The sequence below is a fragment of the Pangasianodon hypophthalmus genome, chromosome 16 (genome assembly GCF_027358585.1).
Source record: "Pangasianodon hypophthalmus isolate fPanHyp1 chromosome 16, fPanHyp1.pri, whole genome shotgun sequence".
NCBI lineage: Eukaryota > Metazoa > Chordata > Actinopteri > Siluriformes > Pangasiidae > Pangasianodon > Pangasianodon hypophthalmus.
This window is the reverse complement of record NC_069725.1, coordinates 6,600,834-6,617,762: the sequence shown is the minus strand read 5'-3', so window position 1 is coordinate 6,617,762 and position 16,929 is coordinate 6,600,834. Positions and strand designations below refer to the sequence as shown.

General features: G+C 37.9%; 1 protein-coding gene across 6 annotated transcripts in view; it reads right to left on the bottom strand.

The window, feature by feature from the left end:
* Nucleotides 1-13,209, bottom strand: part of scn8aa (sodium channel, voltage gated, type VIII, alpha subunit a) — a 63,612-nt gene extending 50,403 nt beyond the window's left edge. For 4 of the 6 annotated variants that reach the window (XM_053240673.1, XM_053240677.1, XM_053240672.1 and 1 more), the window contains exons 1-2: nucleotides 12,888-13,209; nucleotides 8,778-9,109 (exon numbers count right to left, since the gene is read on the bottom strand). In XM_053240673.1, the coding sequence (XP_053096648.1) occupies nucleotides 8,778-9,053 (276 nt within the window). In that variant the 5' untranslated portion in view covers nucleotides 9,054-9,109; nucleotides 12,888-13,209. Of the gene's footprint in view, nucleotides 1-8,777; nucleotides 9,110-11,713; nucleotides 12,715-12,801 lie in introns of those variants that run through there. The other 2 variants (XM_053240675.1, XM_053240674.1) reach the window with 2 other exon arrangements.
* Nucleotides 13,210-16,929: the final 3,720 nt, after the last annotated feature.

Here is a 16,929-nt window from a genome sequence, read left to right as displayed (position 1 = left end):
TGAAATTACATGGCAACTACTAAAATGGCTGCAGAATTACACTCTCAGAAAATATAACCCTTCAATGTTTTTTTAAGGGTTCTTACAGTTTCTTAGCTTTCTTAAAAGGCTCCACTTGGAACCATACTGACAGGGAAATACTCACTTGTAGGGCTTTACATAGAACCTTTAAGAGTTTACCCAATACAAGGACTGAAGAACTATTAGGAGTTATAGATTTAATGCATTGTACAGTTACATGTATGTTCCTGGAATTTGCTCATCAGAGCAGAATGAATCCATGTTCAAAAGCTTGTATACTATGAAAATATCACAGAAACACAAGCTACAGGTTTGCATATCTGTCTGTACTCCTCTGTTTACTCTGTTCGACAATAACAACCATAAACTACTAACATATCACATTAAACCTAGTGATTCAAAGGTACGGAAAGACGATCTTGTTCACTGTCCAGATGCTTTCTTAAAATGTACTAAAGCATAACATCAGAAATTGATCGAGGCTGAATGCTGAATCATCTAACTGATGTTAGTCATCTAACATATGTCCCTAAGCTGGAATCACTCTGAAGTCTCTGTATGTGAGACTATGTATGTGCGTAATATTATCATTTTCATTCATTTCATTCATCAGCAAATAGATAGCTAGCGTACAGGGCTGTATGTTAAAATGTCTATCGTTAACACTTCCACTGATATAGTGAAAGGCTGCAATATGGAAATAAGGTGTGGGCATCCTGACCTTATGTGCTTCAGATGTGTGTGTGTGTGCATTTGGATGAATCATGACAGACGAAGAGTTCAACAATGTACTTTAATATATTGCAAGGCAGTCATAATATGTGTAAGTGCTACAAGGTATTTTGTCAATATCATGCGGTTCTGCTTTTCATCACTACAGCCACTGACTCAAGGTGCAGCTGAAACTGTGCTTCATTTGTTTCAACACCAAAGTCATGTAGTAATCAGTGTAGAATCGTTTCATTTAATTAAGGTCCACTTCACAGGCACTGATGGAATTGGGTTAGAAAAGTTCAGTAAATATCATTCTGTTAGTGCCAGTTACCCCTGAGAAAGACTGAATCACACACACACAAAGTTTTTTTTCAGTTTTGAGAAAAGAATCATACAGCTTTTATAAAAAGCATGTTACGTTTCTGGTTTTGTTTCACACACACACACAAACTGAAAGATTTCGTGTGCATTTTTGCTTCATGATGCATGAGAGACTACACAGCTCCTGAAAATATTATAATTTCGAGTGGAACAGCAGAGAGAGAACAAAATAGTGAGGACTTAGGAATTGCACAAATAACAGAGAAGAGAAATAAGGAAATGAGTGGGAAAATGAGAGAAACCAGAAGAAAGAGAGGAAAAGTGATTAATAAAGAAAGAAGCGCAGTAAAGAGGAATTTCTAGATGGACCAGAAAGTCGGTTACCAGCTGAAATATAGACTGAGCTAAAAAAATTCTCTAAACACAAAGCACGTTGTATTGTGTAAGATCTACATGTTAAAAAAAACAAATAAAACTGCCATTATAAGAAAAAAAGGGATGATCAATAAAAGAGTCAAAGTTATGGGCATGTCTTTTATTGCTTTAAAGGTTATAAGGACAAATGTATTATTTATGAAAAGGACTTATTCTCCCCAGTGAGGACAAAATGTTTAAAACACCTAAAATAAGACAAAACAGTCATTTCTAGGTTTCTGTCAAAGTGAGTTTTTTGAATGTCTTAGGAAGAAAATTTGCTAACGTGGTCATATACAAGATGTCAAACTTAAACTGACCAACTGAAAGGCGTATTTTTAGAAGCCAAATAATAATAACCTGTTTTATGGGCTAGTTTAAGTCAGATTAGGCTTGTGGTTATCCACGGACATCTCTGATAATCAGTGCTCACTGGATCAGAATTTTAATGTTACTCAAAATGACATTTTACAAACCTAGCCTAAAAAAAACAATGTAGAAAATTAACAAACTGAAGCATAATTTTTCTACAATATAAAGTAAACAAAGGAATTAACATCTAAATTATGTAGTATGTTCTACATCTGATTCTTAATATAGGATACTGAGGGAATTTCTGTTGTGTTTTTACTGTTAGAAATCTTAAATCAAACAGTAAAAACTGTAGGAGAGACACAGAGAGGCTGAATGAGAAAAGGAATGGTGGAGGAAAAAAATGAGAGTGAGTCTTACAGGCAGAAAGAGAGCAGTGTCAAAGCGACAAAATGAATAAAATCAAATTACAGAAGCGTAGCAGAGCAGATAAACAACACTGGAAGATGTACTAGACTGGTGAGAGATACAGAGTCAGAGAGAGTGATGGGGAAGAGAGGAGGAGAGGGAGGAGGGTCAAGAGAAGAAAAACAGCTCATGCACTTAAGTCATTAAGTCGGACTGCAGCACCTACTTCATACATCAATAGACAAGACGCCTTGTGTAATATACAGCACCACCTACATGCGGAGCAAACGCCTCCTCCTTATGTGCTACGAGCAGATTTAAAATTCATTCCAAAAGCTGCAGTAAAACATATTTCAAGATTAACGGATCTGAACCTGAAGCTTTCGCTTTTAATCTAGAATTCTGAATATTTAAAAAATTTCTCAGGTAAACCGACACAATGATATTGTTCAGTATGAAGGTTCGCATAAAAACTGATTAAAATTCTCACATAACATCCTCTACGTTTTAATCAGTACACTCAGTACTGTTCACCTTTCCTCCATAAGGTCCAATACAGTGTCATTCAATACCAGTGTCTCTGGAAAAAAAAGCGATGACCCGGTGTCACCCAAGGTGATGCAAGGTGATTTACCACCTTTGGTAAAGTGTAAAAGTGATTTCTTCTATTAGGATATGTGTCAAGATCAACATCTTTTTTTATTGTTCTGGGAACAGCGTTTTTTTTAACCAATCACTGCAATCTGATACCATCATCTTAAAAATATGTTGTTGTTTTTGTTTTGTTTTTTTCTTAAAAATGGCTTCCAGATGCACCAGTTGGTTCCAGTACAGAAACATCATTTCAATTTAGAAACTTAGGCAAAATTATTTGATTATTTGAATATACTTCATGTTTAATTATGTAAGGATTATAACACAATCAACAGTGATTATTTTCCTATAACAGCACGTACTGAATTGTTTTATTCCTCTTATACCACAGTAATTTCTCAATTAATTATTAAAGAATGATCATCATACTTTTCAACCATTTATTACATTATTACTTTCAATGTTGTGGAATCTGTGAAACAAGTTACTTCCTGTCATCACTTACATTATAACATCTATAGACAGCTTGTCCTGCTACTGAGAACCTGCAAACCACAAAGTCCACTGTCCTAATGACTCTCCCATTTTGGAAAACTTGAAGGTCAGGTTTTACCTCTGACTGTTACAAAACACTGACACTGGAGACTCCTTCCATAAATATTTAATAAACATCTCCTTACAGAAAACTTCACCATGTGAATGATTTTTTTTTGTTGTTAAATAACAACATGCTTTAGATTATATGGAGCATCTTCCATACAAGTCCATGTGAATTAACTGTTACTATAGAAACGATACGTATTATTATATAACCTATTATTTGCTTTGCAGCCAACACTACCATCAGAGAAATTAATCACCACCTTCTGATCATTTCGAGATTTCAACAGCACTGTGGTATAATTTTAAAGAATTTAAGCTGTACCACTTTCATTATTCATTTCAATAAAAACTCTGTGTGTAGCTATCTAGTTGGCTGAGCTAACATCTGCTAGATTTTTTTTTAACAAATAACAATTTTACTTAATAACTATGAAATAAATTACTAAGCTACACAATATTTTTGGAATGAGTCCTAGGCACACACTGGCAGTGACTGTTAAAAAAAAAAAAAAAAAAAAAAAGGTTGTTCCTGGGACAACATGAGCATTTTAATCCAAAAACATGTCCTGCTTGAAGAAACAATATTCACTGTTTGGGTAGGACTCACACACTTTGCTTCCTAAACGGCTTCTACTTGAAAGCCTGCCTAACAGTGTAACAATATTTAATGATCTACATAGAACCTTTAAGGGTTCTCCCAGAGGGACAAACATTTAACCTTTACTCTCAAAGTGAAGGATTTGAATGCGTCATCAGCACTGGTTGGAGCTGAGCTCGTCTGTGTTGAGCATTTCAAGAACAAGGGGAGGGTTGCATCAGTGGAACACTTTCCGGCATGTTCCACCATCGCTGTCTGCCTTCTACATCAGCGCAGATTGGTGAGGGGAGAGAGAGAAAATGCAGAGAAATGTGGAGATAATATTTACTAAAAGAGAATGAAATACAGTAACTATAAAAAGAAAAATGGAGGGAGGGGAATGTAATAAATATAAAAAGAAAACAAGGACTATGAAATGAGACTTCCTGAAACAAAGGATGAAGGCATGAAATGCTGGAATTCTCTGTCTATTTTCCTGAGCTTCTAACACCATGTCCTCACACTTGGTGCAGCCAAGCCCTGTCCAGTTTTAAAGTGCTGCGTCATCGGAGACAGAGAAGTGGCGCATTCGGCAGAGCCCGAGCCAAACACCAAGATAAAATATGTCCTGTGTTATCCCCTCCCTCTCTCCATCCGCCTCAGCACCACAACCCCCCACCAAACTGGCGACCTACGTCTCCGTGAGCGCTCAGCTCGTCAGCAGTGTGGTCTCGGGCTGCGGTTAGATCAGCTGCTCCTGCAACCAGCCAGCCTCCAGGCCTAATTGTTGCTGACAGTGTAATGGGCCTGACTTGTCTCTAAGAGGCTGTAAAAGCTGCTGGCCACAGCTTCTGCACTGCAATCACTGTGAAAAGAGCAGGCTGAAAAGAGCAGGGAGTCGTGTTTCACCACGCCACACTGAACCTGCTGCGCAGAAAACAAAATACAGTGCAAACCTACTACTGCTACAACAATAGAAACATATCGGGTGATAAATGAGGATCAGGCCCAGATCATATCGCTACACTCTGCTTCGATTTTGAATCCCTGGGCCGAATATGAAACGAGATGAAAAGAATTGGCACAAATTTAGCAGGTTCTCATATATTTTCAGGTTTTAACATTGCGGCTCATTCCAGGCACAGATATACCGGGCAATTTGCACAAAACCTCTACCAGTGATTTGGTTTTTCTCGAACATGTTTCAGCGAAGGATTTCACCGGGAGATGGCAATCACCTTCTTGTGCAGTAGGCAGAGCAGTTGCATAACAGGAAGCATGCACACCATGAGAGTGGGATAAAGAGAGTGAAATAGAAAGAGGGAGAGTGTGGGCGAGAGACACTGACAGAGAATGAGGGATAGTGAGGGAAAGAGAGAGGTACACACATAACATTAACACACAGCTCTATGCATTATTTAGGACAGGTCGACATGGCAGATCTACTGAGGCTTCACTGGGTGCACTTAGCACCAAGCCACAGCTCTCTTAAGCACAGGAAGACAGGACAGGGCCACACACCTGGAAAAACAATCTATCCAGAGTACGCAAAACTGACATTAGAGATATATATGAATCCAGAGCTGCAAAACCGCAAGGTAATGAACTACACTGCACCAGAAAGATGTGCTACATGATCAACAGCTTAAATTGTGTGTCCATACGTGTGTATGTGTGTGTGTGTGTGTGTGTGTGTGTGTTAATGGCTGCATCCCGTTACCATATAGCTAGTGTGTCAGGTTTTAATTAAAATTTATTCAAACAAGAACCGTTCATCAAGTGTATGTAGAAACTGAGCGACAGTGAATGTAGACAGATAAGTTGTTTAAAAAAAGACTTGTAGTTAATTAACTCATAGTGTGATAGCTAATATGCCAGTTAGCATTTGTATAAATTAATACACTGATGTAACCTTGACAGAGGGCACAGAGACACTAAACAAATATAACCTCTAGCTGTATTTTTCAGATAACAGTCTGACTTCAAACTGGTTTCAAAGTCAAAAGACAACATATTCATTAGCTTAGTACTAGCACAGCATAAGGGCGCTAGCAGAAATTAGCTTTATAGTAGCAGTAGCGCTCAGGCAAACAAAAGCTACTTATACAGTAAATGATTTTATTATTAATCTAAAATTTAACCTGTACAAATGCCACAACTCGGATTAAAATATGGTAAAAATTTATAAGTAAATCTATCATTTTTTTACTTTTGTTTCAGTTTGCTAGTTCATTAGGAACTGGCATCACACTTAGCAAAAAAACAGCTTTTCTAATTCAATTAACTGCAAAGCAAATGTAATTAAACAATATGCAAAATTAATTATCTTACTGATTAGTGTTGATGCAGTGTAATGAATTTCTTGAAAAAAAAAATCTCTGGCTTGTGGGTTACTCTTTGTGTTAGCAATAAAATTAGTGTATTACCTAGAAAGATAAATAACCAGCCTTCGTGCTAGGTGGCTGTAGACTAGCTAGAATGTTTCTTATTATTATTAGCTGCAGTTTTAAAAGTCTGGCTTCCTCTACCAATGTCTAGATGTTACAACTTCTCTTACTGTATGACAAAACATGGATTTTTTTTTTAAAACCAATGTCCTGTAATTTAATGGAGCTGGGAATGTGGTACACAACTTCTTTCTTCACTACCTTCCTGGCAGATTAGAGAAAGAACAATTATTATAGTCTGTCATCTGGAACGACAGTGCTTTAACAGTTTCTACAGCTGACCTTCTCCCAAAGCCCCAGAGCCATCAGCGTACAACGTGATAGCTGATACAAGCAGCACCACACTTCCCATCCCAGCCAGGAACACTGAATTTCTACTGGTTATTCGAAATAATTGGAAGTACTAGTCTCTTTTTCTGAAAACATCATACTGATTGTGAAAGGACATGTAGCGATGTGGTTGCAAACATTCAAACACCATATCTTATTGCAGTATCTTGAACTGTGACTTGGAATATGAATTTGAACATTCCAAGAGAATATCTAACATCGTGTAACAGTGTAACTGTATTTAAAAAAATACGCTGTATGCTCCTGAGTAAACACACAAGTTGTGTTAAGCAGGAACAGTTGTAACAGCCTGCATGTTGTTAATATTACAATATTTCTAAAAGGAGAGTAGTTTAATGACTTAGCTGCATTTGGTGTTGCTCTTTTACACTGGCACAGCATCAAATTGCCAGCAAAAGTTAAAAAAACAAAGCTGAATGAAGAACTCATCTGGGACATATTGGAGTAATGTACCACATGAATTTATGTTTTGGGGTTCCATTATATATATATATATTTTTTTTTTTTTTTTTTTCCAACTGGTTGTATTCAGCACTCAGAATGGTGCTTACATGGTTCTATGTAAAGCCCAACAATAACATCTTTACACACTTTACACAGAATACACTATATGGCCACAAGTGTGTGGACACCTGACCATCACACTCATATGTGGTTCTTCCCCAAACTGTTGCCACAAAGTTGGAAGTACACAATTGTATAGAATGTCTTTGTAAGCTCTAGCATTACAGTTTCCCTTCACTTGAACTAAGAGGCCCAAACCTGTTCCAGCATGACTGTTCCTGTACACAAAGCGAGCTCCATTAAGACATGGTTTGCCAAAGTTGGTGTGGAAGAAGGCAAGTGACCTGCACAGAGCCCTGACCTCAACCTCACTGAACATCTTTGGGATGAACTGTAATGCAATCTGTGCCCCAGGCCTCCTCACCTTACATCAGTGCCTGACCTCACCTTGTGGCTGAATGATCACAAATCTCCACAGCCATGCTCTAAAATCTAGTGGAAAGCCTTCCCAGAGGAGTGGAGAATAACAGCAAATTGGGACTAAATCTGGAATAGGATGTTCAACAAGCACATATGGGTGTGATGTTCAGGTGTCCAGAAACTTTTGGCCATATTATGTATATAATGAGTTGCTATTTACACATCTTTAAAAAGCTTTTAATTGCCAAAACATATTGTTTACATATGTCTATAAAATATCTCTATAATATCTCTATAAAAGATATGCATTTTACTATAAATATATATTTCATACTCCATAAAGATTTTACTCTATAAGTATTTTACTCTATAAAGATGTGTGTTTTACTATACAGAGATAACAATTTTACACTATGGAAATATGGATTTATATTTCTATATCTAAAGAGATATAGATTTTCCTCTATTCTATATAGATATGCATTTTATTCTATAAAGAAATGGATTTTACACTACAGATATATGTATTTTACTCTGTAGAGATATATTTTATACTCTATAAAGATGTATTACGCTCTACAAAAATATGGACTGTAGTCCATAGAGATATTTATTTTACACTATACAGATATATATTTTACTTTTTAGGGATATGGATTTTAAATTATAGAGATATGTATTTTATTTTATACAGATATGTATTTTACTGTTTAGGGATATGGCTTTTACACTATAGATATGTATTTACACTATAGAGTTATGTATATGTCTAAAATTGTATATAATTTTAAATTATTATAAACAATAAAAAGTATAATTAAAAAGCAGCATTTTATGTAAACCATGTCACACCCTAAATTTTAAAGTATCCAAAATGCTACAGGACACATTTTACTGATGCTGAGCTGCATATCAATCCTTTTCTGTGATGAAGATGTTCGACTCCTATCCAACAAGGTCAGGCTGACCTTTAGCCACCCAGAGTAAACAGAAAATGAAGGTACAGCCGTCCAGCCTGTACTGCTGAGTGAAATAAAGAATCTACAGAATAAAAGAGGAAAATCCCCAAGCTGGGGAACTCGATCACTCACTTTCTTATTCATGTAGAAAGGGTCGATGTCCTCCAGTGGTGTCGCCACCATTCCAGGAGAGATGTCACCATAGATGAAGGGCAGGTTTTTGCCCGCTTCCAGGTCACTGTTGGGTTTGGGCTTGTTTTCATCATCATCATCACGATAACTGCTGTCTGGCTTGGGTGGAGGCTTGGCTTTCTCCTCAGCAACACGCTTTTCAATATTAGCCAGAGTCTCCAAGGTAAACAATCTGAAGCTGTCAGGTCCTGGCGGTGCAAGAAGGGGTGCAGCCATGTTTTCATCCTGCAGCGACTGCTTCTTTAGTTAGGGACCATCCAGGGCAGTGAGCTCTGGGGCAGAGGACAGAGAAGATGGTGAACAATCCAAAAATACAAACAAATCAGATCATTTCAATCCATGATATTTGAAATAAAATGCAAAACTTGGATTTGAGTAGAACACACAGGCTTGACATTGAAAGTATTATGTAACTCCGAAGGAAGAGCAGAGCACTATTTTGCACTAATGATGATAAAGAATCTGCTTTTATGTACCCAAGTGAGCACCACTGAGATGAATAAGGGACTCGTGTAATCAAAATCAAGCAGACCATTGAAGATTACCAAACCTTATAGATAGACATCACACTTGCATTAACCCAGGTCCCATTAGACTAAAATTACCTAGCCTACAGTTCAAGAAACACACCGATGCTAAAATTAGAGAGACTTAAAAAGGACAAAGCACTCGATCGTGTCTGACTCATACTTTTTTTTACATGGGTGTTGAAAAACAAACTCAGTTATGAAGGCCTGCAGGTGGAAACAACTGAGTTCATGAGCATTAAGCTACTTTCTGATACATTAACTCTTATCCCTGTTTGTCTTGGTGTAATTGATTTGGAAAGATCACTAGAAATTCCACAGATGATAAATTAACAGACAGGTCTTGTATATGTCTTTGTCCTCATAATAATAATCAATAATCCATGGAGATGTTTAGGGGACATTGCTTACTTCACTGGGCCAGTGGAATAGTAATGAAGGAGGGGATGACATAGCTCTTTTAAAGCAAGCCATCTTCTTCTTGATGCATTTATTGCTGAATCATAAATCAACAAGCTCCCGTCAGGCAATTACGAGCTAGAAACTTAACCAGACCAACCAGAGCCTCACTGCACCACTGATTACTATCACTGAGCCACCTGACAGTAACAAAAGCTGTTTTAATAAGGGAATCAAATGTAAATTTAAGTAATGGTATAGTAAACATAGTGGACTTCAACCTATATAGTACAGAAAGACATGGTATATAGTTTTATGTATGAATGTATGTATGTACAGCACTGTAAAGCACAACGTCCTCTCAGCTGTCTCCTGTAGATATCAAATATCACTGATTGTTTTCACTGTATGTAAATATTTGGTCAAAAGTCAAAGAACAACATTAGTCTGATTATTTGCTGACTATATGTAATGTAGTTGCTGCTTTTTACCTGAAAATCTATTCCTTATTCCTAGTTATGATGCTTATCCAATATTTAAATTAAATGGGGAAAAGACACAATGATCAAACATCATCGAAAAATGAGAAGACAATATGGTGAGTCTGATTTAATAAGCAGGGAATTCAACTGAACATAATCTGAAGCTCTTATATTGCTAATGAGCACATATTAAAGGCTATGACACCTTATAACAACTCTGCCCATGTGTCTATAATGCTATAATGTATGCTGGGTAGTCCTAGGCCTATAAGTTATACAGCATGATATAATTATCTTAAGTATGAAAAGAATTTTAATATTTAAGATAAGATCAAAGTTATTGCTCCTGACAGAACATATGTTGCCTTGCTCACGATGATGCGTATAACAATGAATAAATACGGTAAAGATATAGCTGTAATCCTATATGCTTAATAAAGCGTACAATATAATTGAAATATTCTTTATCGCTGTAAGAACTACTGACTCGACAGTAGGGCAAGCATTTAGGTTTTAGATTTTTGTCTAAGATCAGCATCTTCACTAAGCAGAACAGAGGACACCACGATTTACTGCTTGTTAATTAACACTTAAGCCTGCAATATGCAAATAAGGCCTCCAGCCAACCACTAAATGGTTTATTGAATGCTGTGGGCATCCTGACTAATCTCAGAGTGCAGATGAATGAATCTGGGATGGATGAATCACAGCATTTCTAGCCTCCTCTTTGATCCACAAATCATTTTGGTTAAAACTAAAACTGCAGGTCATTCTTTAATTCTTTAATCATGGCACAGCACATGGCTCAGCAGTGTCTTTTAGCTTAACTGCAATGCACATGTCGATTATGTATGAGTAGGTAGAAATGCAATCGTGATGATTATACTGCTGATGATTATAGTGAAATAAAATATACGCCATATAGGCTGTTAGTGACATATTTGGGTAAGACACAGAGGCAGAGAGAGCCGTGATTGGCGGAAGGGAGCTGTCTGTTCAGCACCACTCACTAAAGCACACATCGTGACGCTGGTCCTGAAATGTTATTCACTTACTTCATAAATGCAGATTACTTGATTTTAAACGTTAATGCATGATATGACGTCAGGCTGATAACCCTGTCGTCATCTGTGTGCAGATCAGAGCGTGCATTCGTGCCATAGTCATATTTCGACAGCACAGCTGAATGTGTAACGTAATAGCACAACGAGGCTTTCTTTTCCCAGCGCAATGAGGGATGCAATCCAGCACAGATGCTGTAAATGCGAGCCAAACAGAGATGCTGTAAATGCTGAAAGTGCATTACTCATGCATTCCCATGCGTCAGATTAAATACAGACAGCTCTGTGTTTAGAAATCCCCGTTAACATCAGCCAAACAAGTATTTCTGTCCATCCCACTGAGGCTGCAGGTTCATCCAAATCAGAATCGCCCTCGATGCGCAATCACATCCCAGCACTCTTCTTACCTTGCTTTCACCGAAATGCTTGCATATCTGTTGAGCAGCTTAGTTAAGCACCATTAGCGAGGTCACACAGCTCATCTCGGACACACTTCCTCCTCTACATGGTCAGGGGACTGAAAATGCGCATGCAATCCAGAGGATCTCAGCACTGACTGTCCACCAAAAATCAAAACCAGAATGCTGCAGTAGGGCGGATTTTGTCTCGGCGGAGCCTGTTTTTCTGTCGTGTAAAAGAGACAGAGGGGGAAAAAAGCAGCTTCTGGGTTAACCTAAGGCACGGGGGGGAAAAAAACCAGACGATCCTGCACTGAAGGAGAAGTGGACGACGATGTAAAGGAGGTTATTTGTGGAGAGAGAGAAAGCTGCTGCCTACCACACCCGCTCTGTCCGCCCCTCACCGACTCCACTGCACACTGCAGCCAGGGATGCACCGATACACCGAGCGCCAATCGCTATCCCGATACTCACCTGTGCACAAGCGACAGCTCAGAAAAATATCAGAGAATGGATTTCTATTTCTTTATGCACCCTTCATTGTGTAGTATGAGCATTCATTCTGTGTGCGTCACTGAGTGCTTTCATAAAAACACAGCATTATAGGAATAGCTGATATTCCAACAAAGTGGCAAAATATTCCAGGCCCATATTGACACATCAACTCAAGCTATCACCATTTCTTTCTTTTTTTTTTTTTTTTTTTAAATATATCTATCACCAGGCTGATCACATTAGGTATTTTAGGTTGTTGTGCTGCCCTTGCAATAGCATTAAGAAGTAAAATCCAAATGTGGCCAAATAAGTGCAATCTGTGTGAATCAGCGCCATCCAAAGGCAGGATTCTCGCACTTTTGTAGGCTACCACTCACCGAAGTGCTTATATAATACACAAAAAAATCCTGATTTAGCCTATAATATCAAATATCTATGCATGTATCCATAATGCACGCTCTTACTGAAATGCCACCAGTGCATGCATGCATGCTGAATGCAAATCTAGAAAGGAACTGCGACATACCAAGATCAATAATAATAATAAAAATAAAAATCCTTATTCCAGTGATGCTGTGAAGAAATGCACAAGGCGCGCTTACCATGCAATAAACCCAGGCGACATTTTGGCTGGGAAAGATTACTGAGATGAATGAGCGTGAAGAGTAAATCTGAACAGCGCACTTACTTGTTCAACATTAACAGCTATCCTAAAACGCACAGCAGGACTGCGGATGTCGGGAACACTGAAGAGAAACGGCGTTCTCCGCCATATTGCTGCTCCTTTCCCACCTTCCCTCCCAGTGTGTGTGTGTGTGTGTGTGTGTGTTTACTCTGCACTGATAACGCCTGAGCTCATCCCAAAAAGCAAGAAGAAGCTCCTCACTGATTCCTCACAGAGCAGTCCTTTACCCGAAATAATATGGGTTACAGTTCAAACTGTTCTTTATTCGATAGAGGAAAAACTCCCAGAGACAAGAAGCTGCTTACTGGAGTGAATCTTGAATGAATGAACGAATGGATGAATGGATGAATGAATGAATGAATATGATTCACCAACAGGAATCGGTCCAAATGACTCTGGATTCTGGTGAGATCATAAATACAGTAGCTAGGACAAAAATGTTCTTTATCAACTGAGGTTAGAGTCAACTGACAGCAAGAGTAGTCTGCTTATGTTTAATATTTACCTCTAAACATTTTTTATTGGAATTAAAACAATAAAATATGATTGTTATGTTGGTCAGAATAGAGCCTTGGATGTCAAAGTAGGATCCAGGAACATTCAGGAGTGTGTGAAGAATAGCCATGGGGGTATAATTTTGTTACAGTGGCAAAAACCACAACCCACCATTATCAGCGTTATTATGCCTGAAAATAATGTCAACTGGAATCGAATGGCAAAATGGGTTCTATAGGTTCTAAGTTCAGAAATTAAAACTCCAATAAATAGCAAAAATATTATTGTACACATTTAAATAATGTACCTATTTTTAAAAAATATTTTGTTTGTTAAAAATGTCTAATGAGGGAATCTTTTTTTTTTTTTTTTTTTACAATTAAAGGGGTCTCTGAGTGTAAAAAGTTTGAGAACCCCTGGTTTAAATTTTTAGGTCTTTTGAGATAACTATACCACAATATTTTTTATTCATTCATCTTCAGTAAGCACTTTATCCTGGCCAGCGTTGTTGAGTCTATGCCTGGAAAACTGGGCGTAAGTTTAGAGGGGATGCCAGTTAGACGGGATGCCAGTCCGTCACAGGACACCACACACCCCTACACTCACATTCCCTAAATATCTACCGACATGTTTTTGGGTGGTGGGAGGAAACCAAAGAACCCAGAGGAAACCCGCAGAGACATGGTGAGAACATGCAAAATTACAACAACCTCTACCGCGAGCTTGAACCCTGAACATCACCTGCTGCACCCCTGTGCTACCCAAGATACCTATATAGAGATCACACTAGGTTAAATGTCTGCTTCTTGAGAGATAAGTATCTCTCTTAGCTGTGTCCTTGTGTATATTTATAGTATGGTGTTCCTTATAGTATATGAAGCTCTTCACTGATACCAAATATTATAAACATTTACAACAAGTCTCAGGTTTCTGCAGTACAATCAGGCTGATTAGCATGGCTTCACCTGCTGTGCTGCAGGGACACGTCAAGACTGCGGCTGGATGCTGGATGGCACTCTGAGTCAAAGCATGCCAGGGCTGTCCAGCAGCGGGCTGTGGGAAATATTATTAGTCACGAAGATGACGAAAAAAAATCATGACAATGACTTGGCACTCCTGCACCTCCACTATCCACCGTCTGCTCGCATTCAGCCTGTGTACACACTTTGAAATGACATTGAGGAGAGGAAGCTCACCTTCAGCTCATGCTAGCTCAGGGATACAGCATCATGTCTGAAGGTTTGTACTTCAAACTCAAACTCAAGACTCTAAATATAGCAGATATACGTCTTATAGGAGTCCTCGAATAGAGCTCTCGTTACAAAGTCAACTCTTAATCTGGCTAGTGATGAAACACTAGTGGGTCATGCTTCCTCCAGTAATGCATTTGAATATATATCTTCTCTAGCTACATCCCCATTTGGGAGATAAAATTTAAAAACATCAGGTTTTGTTCTAGTTTCAAAAGGCTAAAAACAAATGTGAACTATATTATTATTATTATTATTATTATTATTATTATTATTAGTAGTAGTATTATTATTATTATTATTATTATGAAGGGATGGTTCCCTGTATTGTCCTTGCCCCCTCCCTGTCCTCCGTGACTTCTATTTCGCTCAGTAAAGGTACAATCTAGCCAGCTAATTGTGATGAGTGATGTACCTCATCCTCCTCAAAACAAAACAACTGTTTAGTCAGTGGTATAGATTTAACAAGTTAATATGTTAATATGTAATCTGAATGTTCATTAATCTAAAGCAAATACTTGTATATACATTATAACTCATTTAAAGGTAAGATGTGCTACTTTGTTTACTTGTTGCTGTGAGCAGCCATGTTTATTTGACATCACTTGCTGAACTCCTAGATGAGGAGACCTTCCTGAGTTTCTGAGTAGGAATTCCGAGTTGAGGGGACATTTTCTTTGGTTTTCTGATCAATCTGTTGTATGGTTCTATATAGAAACTTTACAGGTTTCCCTAAAGGGACAAATAGAAAAATCTTTTAAGAGTTAGGGTTAACCAATAATCGGGTTGGTAAGTATTACATCTTCTTCCCCTTCTTTAGAGGTCAGTGTATCCAAATCAGTTGCACTACTGGTTGATAAAGCAAATTCACGCTTCAGATTCATAAAGTTGATCTCTGCATGTCTCTCTCATACACTGTATATTCATAGACAGCGAATAAAGATGTGAGTAACATCTCTGCCATCAGGGTGACACAGAGATATGGTTTATTGAAGAAACCTGCACATATACATGTATTAGTCACTACTCGGCATGACTCAGAAGGATGCAGAAGATATTTGTGAACTCTGTGCTGCTCTACATGTCATCACCATCCAAACAGCTGGATCTCACGGACTGCTATGTTCTTTAACAAAACATATGTGACAAATCCGTTGCATCTACCATGTTTATGCTAAACACTAATACTACTACTACTACTACTACTAACAACAACAACAATAATAATAATCACATCATCATGAGAAACTTAATTTATATAGCACCTTTCATACATTAAAATGCAGCTCAAAGTGCTTTAGAAAGAAAAAAAGGCAAATAAAAAAACAACATAAAGGAAGAATCAGTAAATAGAGAAAATGAAAATATAATAGAAATTCTGAGAACCTAAGGAATAAGTACAAAATCTAATTTGCACAAACTAAAATGCTTTGTTATAGCGCCACCACTAGGCCGATCAGGCTCATCTATCCTGTCTGAGTAGCAGGAGGGAGTACAGTACTACCTACTGGTCAGGTTTCATGTCTGTAGCACCTACAGTTTGGTCTGCACAACCAGTGAAGAAGAATAAGAAGAAAAAGAAGAAGAAGACGAAGAAGAAGAGAAAGAAGAACAGGAACAAGAAGCAGGAGGAGGAGGAGGAGGCCAGCAGTGATCTGTGGGGTCCAAGCACTCCTCATAAATAGTGTCCCCAGTGGCCAGTTCTTGCCAAGCTACATTGAACAATAAAGAGATCATAGATGGACATACTTCTAGCAAGTATTGTGATGATTGCTAAATGCCGTTTGTGTGAAAATGCCTGCTGAAAGCTGATTGGCTGAAAACAGACATGTTTTTGAAGTAATCCAGTGAGGATTAAAAATCCCATTACAAATTAGCAGAATGATGCAGCACACCAAATTTCAACTCAATCAGACTTTTGGTTAATGAGAAAGAGCTATTTGGACTTAACCCCACCCATATCAATGACCATGCTGTTTGGTTCATATCCACATCACCAATTATACATTACAGCTATTTGCAAAAGTAGGTTTCACATATTATGCAAATTACCACCCATTTGAGTGGGTGGAGCTAAGGCAATTTTGTATAATTTGAGCAAAATAATCAAGCTAAAAATAGAAATTAGGGGAATTGTAGTGCCTTTCATGATGATTTCACAATATTAACCCTGTCAAATTTCTGCTTAAAGCTGATTGGCCATTTTTTTTAAATTAATTAGGTCATCATTAAAAATCCACTTACACATTAGCACATAGATGCATCATACCGAACTTCAGCTTGATTGGACTTACTGTCCC